The sequence below is a fragment of the Somniosus microcephalus genome, chromosome 4 (assembly GCF_052327205.1).
Source record: "Somniosus microcephalus isolate GS21.2 chromosome 4, FLI_Smic_1.0, whole genome shotgun sequence".
NCBI classification, from domain to species: Eukaryota; Metazoa; Chordata; class Chondrichthyes; order Squaliformes; family Somniosidae; genus Somniosus; species Somniosus microcephalus.
In genome coordinates, this window is record NC_140990.1 from 6,910,357 (window position 1) to 6,923,691 (window position 13,335).

At 48.7% G+C, this 13,335-nt stretch overlaps 1 protein-coding gene across 3 annotated transcripts in view; it reads right to left on the bottom strand.

Annotated features, from left to right (window-relative positions):
- Positions 1-2,308: 2,308 nt before the first annotated feature.
- LOC147118222 (uncharacterized) overlaps positions 2,309-13,335 on the bottom strand; it is a 47,347-nt gene continuing 36,320 nt past the window's right edge. For all 3 annotated transcript variants that reach the window (XM_085984313.1, XM_085984312.1, XM_085984314.1), the window contains exon 3: positions 2,309-5,075. In XM_085984313.1, the coding sequence (XP_085840439.1) occupies positions 3,653-4,549 (897 nt within the window). In that variant the 5' untranslated portion in view covers positions 4,550-5,075 and the 3' untranslated portion in view covers positions 2,309-3,652. The remainder of the gene's footprint in view (positions 5,076-13,335) is intronic.

Consider the following 13,335-nt stretch of genomic DNA (forward strand, 5'->3'; position numbering starts at 1 on the left):
ACATCGGTTCCAGCCCTGCCCAGGTGCAAACCGTCCGGTTTGAACTGGTCCCACCTCCCCCAGAACCGGTTCCAATGTCCAAGGAACTTGAATCCCTCCCCCTGGCACCATTCCTCTAGCCAAGTATTCATCTGAAGTATCCTTCAATTTCTACTCTGACTAGCATGTGGCACTGGTAGCAATCCTGAGATTACTACCTTTGAGGTCCTGTTTTTTAATTTATCTCCTAACTCCCTATATTCCGCTTTTAGGACCTCATCCCGCTTCTTACCTATATCGTTGGTGCCTATATGCACCACGACAACTGGCTGTTCACCCTCCCCTTCCAAGATGTTCTGCAGCCGCTCGGATACATCCTTGACCCTTGCACCAGGGAGGCAACACACCATCCTGGAGTCTCGTTTGTGACCACAGAAACGCCTATCTATTCCCCTTACAATAGAATCCCCTATTACTATAGCTCTACCCCTCTTTTTCCTCCCATTCTGTGCAGCAGAGCCACCCCTGGTGCCAGCTGCCTTCCTCGGATAAGCCATCCCCCCCAACAGTACTCAAAGTGGTGTATCTGTTGGAGAGGGGGATGGCCACAGGGGATCCCTGCACTACCTGCCTGCGCCGAGTAATCTGCCTGTTGGTCACCCGTTCCCTTTCTTCGTGTCCAACCTCTACCTGCGGTGTGTCCAACTCCGTAAACGTGCTATTCACGATGTCCTGAGCATCGTGAATGCTCCAGTATGCATCCAATCGCAGCTCCAGTGCCGCAATGCAGTCTGTCAGTAGCTGCAGCTGGATGCACTTCCTGCACATGTAGTTGTCAGGGACAAAGGAAGTGTCCCTGAGTTCCCACATATCGCAGGAGGAGCATATCACATGGCCGGGCTGTCCTGCCATGACTTACCCTTTAATTAATTGAATATTCTTAATACTCTGTATCTAACCCGTGCTTTACCTGCCCTGGGAGTGTTTGACGCGACAGTGTAGAGGGAGTTTTACTCTGTATCTAACCCGTGCTGTACTTGCACTGGGAATGTTTGATAGGACAGTGTAGAGGGAGCTTTACTCTTTATCTAACCCGTGCCGTACCTGCCCCGGGAGTGTTTGATGGGGCAGTTTTACTCTGTATCTAACCCGTGCTGTACCTGGCCTGAGAATGTTTGATGGGGCAATGTAGAGGGAGTTTTACTCTGTATCTTACCTCGTGCTGTACCTGCCCTGGGAGTGTTTGATGGGACAGCATAGAGAGAGATTTACTCTGTATCTAACCCATGCCATACCTGCCCTGGGAGTGTTTGATGGGGCACTGTGGAGGGAATTTTACTCTGTATCTAACCCGTGCTGTACCTACCCTGGGAGGGTGTGATGGGACAGTGTAGAGGGAGCTTTACTCTGTGTCTAACCTATGCTGTACCTGCCCTGGGAGTGTTTGATGGGACAGTGTAGAGGGAGCTTTACTCTGTATCTAACCTGTGCTGTACCTGCCCTGGGAGTGTTTGATGGGTCAGTGTAGAGGGAGCTTTACTCTGTATCTAACCCGTGCTGTACCTGCCCTGGGAGTGTTTGATGGGACAGTGTAGAGGGAGCTTTACTCTGTATCTAACCTGTGCTGTACCTGCCCTGGGAGTGTTTGATGGGTCAGTGTAGAGGGAGCTTTACTCTGTATCTAACCCGTGCTGTACCTGCCCTGGGAGTGTTTGATGGGACAGTGTAGAGGGAGCTTTACTCTGTGTCTAACCTATGCTGTACCTGCCCTGGGAGTGTTTGATGGGACAGTGTAGAGGGAGCTTTACTCTGTATCTAACCTGTGCTGTACCTGCCCTGGGAGTGTTTGATGGGTCAGTGTAGAGGGAGCTTTACTCTGTATCTAACCCGTGCTGTACCTGCCCTGGGAGTGTTTGATGGGACAGTGTAGAGGGAGCTTTACTCTGTATCTAACCCGTGCTGTACCTGCCCTGGGAGTGTTTGATAGGACAGCGTAGAGGGAGTTTTACTCTGTATCTAACCCGTGCTGTACCTGCCCTGGGAGTGTTTGATGGGACAGTGTCGAGGGAGCTTTACTCTGTATCTAACCCGTGCTGTACCTGCCCTGGGGGTGTTTGATGTTGACACCAGCTGCTGAAAATGTTAAAATGTTCCTTTTCCCCACAGTGACATCCAGCACCTTCTTGAGCACAAAAATTCACTTCAAGAAAGTAACACCAACCCATCAGCTTCTCCCCTGGACACCGACATTGAGGGGACAGGGAATGTGTGTAACAAGTCATCAATTAGCTCTCGGCTTATCTTAGAATCAAGGCCTCAATAGACTGGGTGTTTCAAACAAAGCTGTTTTATTGATACAGAGTCTTAAAATCCAGTCCAGTTATTGGGGTTTTAATATCCATAAAATATAAGATGGTCACTAATAAATCCAGGAGGGAATTCAGGAGAAACTTGTTTACCCAGAGAGTGGTGAGAATGTGGAACTCGCCACCACAAAGAGTAGTTGAGGCTAAAAGTACAGATGCATTTAAGGGGAAGCCACATGAGTGTGTAAGGAATAGGAGGATATGTTGATCGGGTTAACTGAAGTAGGGTGGGTGTGGGGCATAAACACCGGCATGGACCAGTTGGGTTGAAAGTCCTGATTCTGTGCTGTACATTCTATGTAACACCAAGAACAGTCAAAAGAAGGGAATCATCAGAATAACACTTATATAATTTTTTTTGATATATATAAATGACCTGGATATTGGAATACAGAGCAGAATTTCTAAATTTGCCGATGACACCAAACTTGGGGGTGTGGTAAACAGTGAGGATGATACCAGTCAACTGCAACAGGACATAGAAAGGCTAGCAGAATGGGCAGACAAGTGGCAGATGGAATTTAATACAGAGAAGTGTGAGGTGATGCATTCTGGCAGAAGGGACAGGGAGAGGCAATATTCACTTAATGGCACAGTTTTAAAGAGCGTGCAGGGACAGAGGGACCTGGGAGTTAATGTGCGTAGGTCCCTGAAGGTGGCAGGACATATTGAGAGAGTGGTTAGCAAAGCATATGGCATCTTGGGCTTCATAAATAGAGGTATTGAGTACAAAAGTAGAGAAGTTATGCTGAAACTTTATAAAGCACTGGTTAGGCCACAACTGGAGTATTGCATCCAGTTCTGGTCACCAAACTTTAGGAAGGATGTGAAAGCCATTGAGAGGGTGCAGAGATTTACCAGAAAGGTCCGGGGATGGGGGATCTTAGCTACAAGGACAGGTTGGAGAAAATGGATTTATTTTCCTTAGAGCAAAGGAGGTTGAGGGGTGATTTGATAGAGGTGTACAAGATTATGACGGGTTTGGATAGGCTAGACGGGGAAAGGCTGTTCCCACTGGTTGATGGGACAAGGACTAGGGGACACAGATTTAAGGTTTTAGGCAAGAGATACAGCGGGGGATGTGAGGAAAACTTTTTTACGCAGCGAGTGGCGAGGACCTGGAACTCGCTGCCGACGGAAGTGGTGGAAGCGGACACACTGAATGTTTTCAAGGGGAGACTGGATAGGCACTTGAGAGAAATAAACTTGCAGGGCTACGGGGATAGAGCGGGGGAATGGGACTGACTGGATTGCTCTACAGAAAGCTGGCACGGACTCGATGGGCCAAATGACCTCCTTCTGTGCCGTTATGACTCTATGACTATGACTAGAACAGTGTGAACTCGCTGGTGTCTCAGCAGGTTGGAGAACTGAGTGAATCCCTTCCCACACACGGAGCAGGTGAACGGCCTCTCCCCAGTGTGAACTCGCTGGTGTACCTTCAGATTCCCAGAGCTTTTAAAGCTCTTCCCACAGTCAGAACATTTAAATGGTCTCTCCCCAGTGTGATATCGCTGATGTCTCACCAGGTGGGATGACTGAGTGAATCCCTTCCCACACACAGAGCAAGTGAACGGTCTCTCCCCAGTGTGAACTCGCTGGTGTGTGAGTAGGTTGGATGACTGAGTGAATACCTTCCCACACACAGTGCAGGTGTACATCCTCTCCCCAGTGTGAACTCGCTGGTGTCTCACCAGGTGGGATGACTGAGTGAATCCCTTCCCACACACAGAGCAGGTGAACGGTCTCTCCCCAGTGTGAACTCGCTGGTGTGTCAGTAGTTGGGATGACTGAGTGAATCCCTTCCCACACACGGAGCAGGTGAATGGCCTCTTTCCTGCTCCCTCCAGCTGGTGTCCCTTAAGCTCCTGGGACATTTGAAAGCTTTTCCCACAGTCGGAATGATTCAGTGGCCTCTCCCCAGTGTGAAGGCGCTGGTGTGCCAGCAGATTCGAGGACCGAGTGAATCCCTTCCCACACATGGAGCAGATGAACAGAATCTCTCCTGCTCTCTCCAGCTGGTGTCTCTTCAGATCCTGGGACCTTTTAAATCTCTTCCCACAGTCAGAACATTTAATCGGTCTCTCATCACTGTGAACAAGCTGGTGTCTCAGGAGGGTGGCAGAATGAGAGAATCGCTTCAAAAACACGGAGCAGGTCAAAGGTCTCTCATTGGTGTGGACAAGCTGGTGTCTCAGCAGCATGGAGGGTGCAATTAATCCCTTCCTGTAGTGTATGTGCCTTTAAGAGCCCCCTGTGTACTGTAATGCCGGTAATGGCCACTCGGGCTATATAAGCCTGTATATTGTGTTGTATCAGTTAGTTCACCTCCAGACTTTGTTCAGTAAACACCTGTGAAACCAACTTCTGCATTCAGTGTCTCTATTAACACACGGACACAACACTTCCCACACACGGAGCGGGTTAAAGGTCTCTTCCTAGTGTGATCTTGCTGGTGTATCATCGGAGCGGATGACTGAGTGAATGCCTTCCACACACGGTGCCCGGGTTTCCCCCAGTGTGTAGGCACTGGTGTCGCTTCAGGTATTTGTAGATTCTGAAGCTCTTTCAGAACATTTTAAAGGTCTCTCCCCAGTGTGAACTCACGGGGGTGCCAGCAGATTCAAGGAGCGACTGAATCAGGTCCTGATGAATCGAGCGACTCTTGTCAGATCTTGACGTGATGTTTGGTTTGAGCTTCCTGTCTGTAAATGCTCCACTTCTAAAACCCTGTAAAAGGAGTGTAGAAAGGGTAAGGGGGGAGTAGGAACTTTTTTGGCTAATTTTGCATCAAAGAACAAACATGGCAGGGCCGGTCCCACTGGTGTCCAGCCGTGCCCACAATAATCAGTGGGCCAGAAACAGCCCAATCCACCCTCACTGACTTGGCCCTGAAGTCAAATCAAGTGTCATCAAATGACATCCTTTGTGACTGTGACAAAGGTAAACTATCCCTCCTCGTCCTTCCTGAATTGTCTGCAGCCTTTGACACGGTTGACCACTCCGTCATTCTCCCAACACCTCTCCACCGTCGTCCAGCTGGGTGGGACTGCACTCGCCTGGTTCCATTCTTATCTATCTAATCGTAGCCACAGAATCACCTGCAATGCCTTCTCTTCCCACTCCCGCATTGTTACCTCTGGTGTCCCCCAAGGATCTATCCTTGGGCCCCTCCTATTTCTCATCTAAATGTTGCCCCTTGGTGACATCATCTGAAAACACAGTCTCAGTTTCCACATGTACGCTGACGACACCCAGCTCTACCTCACCACCACTTCTCTGGACCCCTCCACGATCTCTAATCCGGTTCTGGGTGAGCAGAAATTTTCTCCAATTAAATATTGGGAACACTAAAGCAATTGTTTTCGGTCCCTAGCCACTGACTCCATCCCTCTCCCTAACATCTCTCTGAGGCTGAACCACACTGTTCACAAACTCGGTGTCATATTTGACCCTGAAATGAGCTTCCGAACACATATCCGCAGCATAACAAAGACCGCCTACTTCCACCTCGGTAACATGGCCCGTCTCCACCCCTGCCTCAGCTCATCCGCTGCTGAAACCCTCACCCGGGCCTTTGTTACCTCTAGACTCGACTATTCCAACGCACTCCTGCCTGGCCTCCCACATTCGACCCTATGTAAACTTGAGGTGATCCAAAACTACCCGTGTTGTAACTCAACGCCAAGTCCCGTTCACCCATCACCCCTGTGCTCGCTGACCTACATTGGCTCCCGTTTAAGCAATGCTTCGATTTCAAAATTCTCATCCTTGTTTTCAAATTGCTCCATGGCCTCGCCTCTCCCTATCTTAGTTATTCCCTTCAGCCTCACAACCACCCGCCCCCCATGATAGAATCACAGAAAAATTATGGCACAGAAGGAGGCCATTCGGCCCATCTTGACTGTGCCGGACGATTAAGTGCTATCCACACTAATCCCACTTTCCAGCACTTGGTCCGTAGCCTTGTAGGTTACGACACTTCAAGTGCACATCCAAGTACTTTTAAAATGTGATGAGAGTTTCTGCCTCTACCACCCTGTCAGGCAGTGAGTTCCAGACCCCCACCACCCACTGGGTGAAAACATTTCTCCTCAACTCCCATCTAAACCTCCGACCAATTACTTTAAATCTATGCCCCCTGGTTGTGGACCCCTCTGCCAAGGGAAATAGGTCCTTCCTATCTCGGCCCCTCAGAATTTTATACACCTCAATCAGGTCTCCCCTCAGCCTCCTCGGTTCCAAAGAAAACAACCTCCTCCTCCCCCACCCCCCCGAGACATCTGCGTTCCTCCAATTCTGCCCTCTTGAGCATCCCTGATTATAATCGCTGCACCATCAGTGGCCGTGCCTTCTGTTGCCTCGGCCCTGAGCTCTGGAATTCCCTCCCTGAACCTCTCCGCCTCTCTTTCGTAGAAAATAGGAGCAGGAGTAGGCCATTCGGCCCCTCGAGCCTGCTCCACCATTCAATGAGATCATGGCTGATCAAAAACCAACTCTGTGACCAAGCTTTTGGCCATTTGCACTAATTTCTCCTTCTGTGGCTCAGGGTCACATTTTTCAATGTCTTACAATACTCCTGTGCAGCGCCTTGGGATGTTTTCCTACGTAAAAGGCGCTACAGAAATACAAGTTGTTGTTGTTCTCATTGTTGGAGGTGAGCTCTGAACAGGCCCCACCCCCTGCCCCTACTCCGCATGCGCTGCTCCAAGGTGCGCGCGGGCTGTGAACAGGCCCCGCCCCCTCCCACTACACCGCATGCACCGCTCCAAGGTGAGCGCGGGCTCTGAACAGGCCCCGCCCCCTCCCCCTACTCCGCATGCGCCGCTCCAAGGTGAGCGCGGGCTCTGAACAGGCCCCTCCCCCTACTCCGCATGTGCCACTCCAAGGTGAGGGCGGGCTCTGAACAGGCCCCGCCCCCTCCCCCTACTCTGCATGCGTCGCTCCAAGGTGAGCGCGGGCTCTGAACAGGCCCCGCCCCCTCCCCCGACTCCGCATGCGTCGCTCCAAGGTGAGCGCGGGCTCTGAACAGGCCCCGCCCCCTCCCCCGACTCCGCATGCGTCGCTCCAAGGTGAGCGCGGGCTCTGAACAGGCCCCGCCCCCTCCTCCTATTCCGCATGTGCCGTCAGGCCCCGCTCCCGAGGATGATCCGCTACCGCACCTGCACAGGGCCTCGCATTCTGGGTCGGCCCGGGCAACCGCGAGAGTCCGGATCCCCGGCGGAAAGTGGGTTTTATCAGGTTTTTTTATATATGGCGGGGAGAAGCGCGGGCGGGGAGATAAATAAAAAGAAAATACAAACCGGACCATCCCAACGCCCTCCCGGCACCGAGCGGAGCGGATTGAGCAGCCGCAGCCCCTTGTCTTCTGCAGGGAGCCGGACTGGGGCACGTCATCAACTCCACGGCGGTGACTGATGGGAGCTCCGACCAATAGGGAGAGAGCGGGCGGAGCTTGGAGGACTGAGGTGGCGGCGGGTCCTCCAACCAATCGGGGTGTCCGAGGGGCGGGACTTCCGCCGCCTGCTTCTCCCGCTGCTGAGACAAGTGGAATGCAGCAGAGGGCGCTCTTCTGAGTTTGGGGCTCAGGCCTGTTAGTGGAGCAGTGCAGAGGGAACTTTACTCTGCACTGGGCTTTACTCCCTCAGCACTGCACTGGAGGGGCAGCACAGGGTTTTAGACTCCAGTCTCTGGAGTGGGACTTCAACCCACAACCTTCTGACTCAGAGGAGAGAGTGCTGCTGCCTGAGTCACGGCTGACACTCTGTATCTAACCCGTGCTCTACCTGCCCTGGGAGTGCTGGATGGGACAGTGTAGAGGGCGCTTTACTCTGTGTCTAACCCGTGCTGTACCTGCCCTCATGAGCAAATTTGGCTAGGGTAAAAAAAAATCAGAGAGTTAAATGCGTGGCTCAAAGACTGGTGTGGGAGAAATGGGTTTTGCTTCTTGGGACACTGGCACCAGTACTGGGACAGGGGAGAGCTGTTCCGTTGGGACGGAGTTCACTTGTCCAGTGCTGGGACTAGAATCCTGGCGAATCAAATAACTAGGGCTGTAGAGAGGGCTTTAAACTAATTGGTGGGGGGGAGGTTTCAAGAGAGCGAAAAATAAAAATGTCAGCGGAGAAGGCAATAGAGCAAGGTAGCAGTGGGGGAATTAAAAACCAGAGCGTGTCAGGAAGGGACAGAATATATAAAGGTAAAGTAATAAAGGGGGTAAAAGCAGGAATAAATTGTCACAAAACATATTTAAAAGTTCTTTATCTGAATATACGCAGCATTCGTAACAAAATAGACGAGTTGACGGTACAAATAATTACACATGGGTACGATCTGGTGGCCATTACGGAGACATGGCTGCAGGGTGACCATGACTGGGAAATAAACATCCAGGGGTATTTGACTATTAGGAAGGACAGACAGGAAGGAAAAGGAGGTGGGGTGGCTGTGTTAATAAAGGATGGAATCACTGCAATAGTGAGAAATGATATTGGGTCAAAGGATCAGGATAGTGAAACGGTTCGGGTGGAAATAAGGAATAATAAAGGGGAAAAAGTCACTAGTGGGTGTAGTCTATAGGCCTCCTAACAGTTGCAACTCTATTGGTTGGAGTATAAATCAGGAAATAGTTGGGGCTTATAATAAGGGAACAGCTATAATGATTGGAGATTTTAACTTACATATTGTCTGGACAAATCAAATTGGGCAGGGCAGCCTTGAGGAAGAGTTCATAGAGTGCATTAGGGATGGGTTCCTCGAGCAGTATGTTACAGAACAACCGGGGGATAGGCAATCTTAGCTCTGGTCCTGTGTAATGAGGCAGGATTAATAAAAAATGTACTAGTAAAGGATCCCCTTGGAATGAGTGACCATAACATGGTTGAATTCCAAATTCAGTTGGAGGGTGAGAGAGTTGGATCTCAAACCAGCGTACTAAGCTTAAATAAAGGAGACTATGAAGGTATGAGAGCAGAGTTGACTAAAGTGGACTGGGAAAATAGATTAAGGTGTAAGACGGTACATGAGCAGTGGTGTACATTCAAGGAGATATTTCACAACTTTCAAGAAAAATATATTCCACTGAGGAAAAAGGGGTGTAAAAGAAAAGACAGCCATCCGTGGCTAAGTAAAGTAATAAAGGATTGTATCCGACTGGAAACAAGGGCATATAAAGTGGGAGGATAGAAGATTGGGAAGCATTTAAAAGCCAAAGAATAACTAAAAGATTAATTAAGAAAGGGAAGGCCAGCGGCGAGAGCAGGATCGGAGGAGCGACTCCAGCGGGGTTAAGACGTCAGCAGGAAGCAGTAAGTGATTGGTTGGTGAGTATTTCTCTCTTTTTTAAACTTTAACTCTGGTTTATAGTTTCTAAGGTCTCTCTGGTGTAGCGGGGACTGTTGGTAAACTATTTAACTGTAGTGTAATTAGTGGGATTGATTGATTTAATTTAAATTCGATTAATTAAAGGGTAAATCAAGGCAGCAGCAGCCAACTTCCTGGCACCAGGGGTGGCTCTGATGCTCAGAATGGGAGGAGAAAGAGGGGGAGAGCTACAGTAATAGGGGATTCAATCGTAAGGGGAATAGATAGGCGTTTCTGCGGCCGCAAACGAGACTCCAGGATGGTGTGTTGCCTCCCTGGTGCAAGGGTCAAGGATGTCTCCGAGCGGCTGCAGAACATCTTGGAAGGGGAGGGTGAACAGCCAGTTGTTGTGGTGCATATAGGTACCAACGATATAGGTAAAAAACGGGATGAGGTCCTAAAAGCGGAATATAGGGAGTTAGGAGGTAAATTAAAAAACAGGACCTCAAAGGTAGTAATCCCAGGATTGCTACCAGTGCCACGTGCTAGTCAGAGTAGAAATAGAAGGATATTTCAGATGAACACGTGGCTAGAGGAATGGTGCCAGGGGGAGGGATTCAAGTTCCTGGGACATTGGAACCAGTTCTGGGGGAGGTGGGACCAGTTCAAACCGGACGGTCTGCACCTGGGCAGGGCTGGAACCAATGTCCTAGGGGGAGTGCTTGCTAGTGCTGTGGGGGAGGGTTTAAACTAAAATGGCAGGCGGTTGGGAACCTGAGCAAGGACACAGAGGAAAGGGAAACAAGGATAAAAGCAAAAGATAGGAAGGAGAAAAACAAAAGTGGCAGTCAAAGAAATCAACGGTTTAAATCAAACGTGGCCACAGTAAATAATAATTCTAATAGGTCTAAGAGCGTTAAAAAACAAGCCTGAAGGCTTTGTGTCTTAATGCGAGGAGCATTTGTAATAAGGTGGATGAATTGGCTGCGCAAATAGAAGTAAACAAATATGATTTGGTTAGGATTACGGAAACGTGGCTCAAGGATGGCCAAGGCTGGGAACTCAACATCCAGGGGTATTCGATATTCAGGAAAGATAGGCAAAAAGGAAAGGGAGGTGAGGTAGCATTACTGGTTAAGGAAGGGATTAACACAATTGTAATGAAGGATATTGGCTCTGATGATGTGGAATCTGTATGGGTAGAATTGTGAAATGCTAAGGGGAAAAAAACATTAGTGGGAGTGGTATATAGACCTCCAAACAGTAAGGCGGAGGTTGGGGATGGCATTAAAAGGGAAATTAAAGAAGCGTGCAATAAGGGCACAGCAGTCATCATGGGTGACTTTAATCTACATATAGATTGAGCTAACCAAATTAGTAACAATACTGTGGAGGAGGAATTCCTGGAGTGTTTACGGGATGGTTTCCTGGACCAATATGTTGAGGAACCAACCAGAGATCAGGCCATCTTAGACTGGGTATTATGTAACGAGAAAGGATTAATTAGCAATCTTGTTGTACGAGGCCCCTTGGGTCGGAGCGATCATAATATGATCAAATTCTTCATTAAGATGGAGAATGAAGTAGTTGACTCAGAAACTAGGGTCCTCAATTTAAATAAAGGAAACTACGATGGTCTGAGGAGCGAGTTGGGTAGGATTGATTGGGGAATGGCACTCAAAGGGTTGACGGTGGATAGGCAATGGCAAACATTCAAAGACCGAATGGATGAACTACAGAAGTTGTTCATCCCAGTTTGGCATCAAAATAAAACAAAAAAGGTGACTCAACCGTGGCTAACAAGGGAAATTAGGGATAGCATAAGATCCAAGGAGAGGACATATAAATTGGCCAGAAAAAGCAATAATCCTGAGGATTGGGAGCAGTTCAGGATTCAACAAAGGAGGACAAAGGGATTAATTAAGAAAGGGAAAATAGAATGAGAGTAAGCTTGCAGGGAACATAAAAACTGAGTGTAAAAGCTTTTATAGATATGTGAAGAGAAAACGATTGGTGAAGTCAAGCGTAGGTCCCTTGCAGTCAGAATCGGGGGAATTTATAACGGGGAACAAAGAAATGGCAGACCAACTAAATACATATTTTGGTTCTGTCTTCACAAAGGAGGACACAAATAACCTCCCAGAAATACCAGGGAACATAGGGTCTGATGAAAGGGTGGAACTGAAAGAAATCAGTATTTGTAGGGAAATGGTGTTAGGAAAATTGATGGGACTGAAGGCTGATAATCCCCAGGGCCTGATAATCTACATCCCAGGGTACTTAAGGAAGTGGCCCTAGAAATAGTAGATGCATTGCTGGTCATCTTCCAGAACTCGATAGACTCTGGAACAGTACCCATGGATTGGAGGGTAGCTAATGTTACCCCACTATTCAAAAAAGGTGGCAGAGAAAAAGCGGGGAATTATAGACCGGTAAGCCTGACATCGGTAGTGGGGAAAATGCTGGAGTCAATTATAAAGGATGTAATAGCAGAGCACTTGGAAAACAGTGACGGGATCGGACAAAGTCAACATGGATTTACAAAAGTCAAATCATGCTTGACTAATCTACTGGAATTTTTTGAGGATGTAACTGGTAAAATAGATAAGGGAGAACCAGTGGATGTGGTGTATTTGGACTTACAGAAGGCTTTCGATAAGGTCCCGCATAAGAGATTAGCGTGCAAAATTAAGGCACATGGGATGGGGGCAAGGTATTGACTTGGATAGAGAACTGGTTGGCGGACAGAAAGCAAAGAGTTGGAGTAAATGGGTCATTTTCCGAGTGGCAGGCAGTGACTAATGGGGTACCGCAAGGATCGGTCCTAGGACCCCAGCTGTTCACAATATATATTAATGATCTGGACGAGGGAATTGGATGTAATATCTCCAAATTTGCAGACGACACAAAGCTGGGTGGGAGTGCATGCTGTGAGGAGGATGTCATGAAACTCCAGTACGATTTGGACAGGTTAGGTGATTGGGCAGAAACATGGCAAATGCACTATAATGTGGATAAATGTGAGGTTATCCACTTTGGTGGCAAAAACAGGAAGGCAGATTATTATTTGAATGGCAATAGATTGGGAGAAGGGGAAGTGCAAAGAGACCTGGGTGTTCTTGTGCACCAGTCGCTGAAGGTAAGCATGCAGGTGCAGCAGGCGGTTAAGAAGGCAAATGGTATGTTGGCCTTCGTAGCAAGAGGGTTCAAGTAAAGGAACAAGGATGTCTTGCTACAGTTGTACAGGGCCTTGGTGAGACCGCATCTTGAGTATTGTGTGCAGTTTTGGTCGCCTTACCTGAGGAAGGACGTTCTTGCCATGGAGGGAGTGCAGTGAAGATTCACCAGGTTGATACCTGGGATGGCAGGAATGACGTATGAGGAGAGATTGTGTTGATTGGGCTTATACTCACTGGAGTTTGGAAGATTGAGAGGGGATCTCATCGAAACCTATAAAATTCTGTCAGGCCTGGACAGACTAGATGCAGGAAGGATGATTCTGATGGCCGGGGAGTCCAGAACCAGGGGTCACAGTCTAAGGATAAGGGGTAAGCCATTTAGGACTGAGATGAGGAGGAATTTCTTCACCCAGAGAGAGTGGTGAACCTGTGTAATTCTCTGCCACAGAGGGCGGTGGAGGCCAGTTCATTAAATATATTCAAGAAAGGAGTTGGATATATTTCTTAAG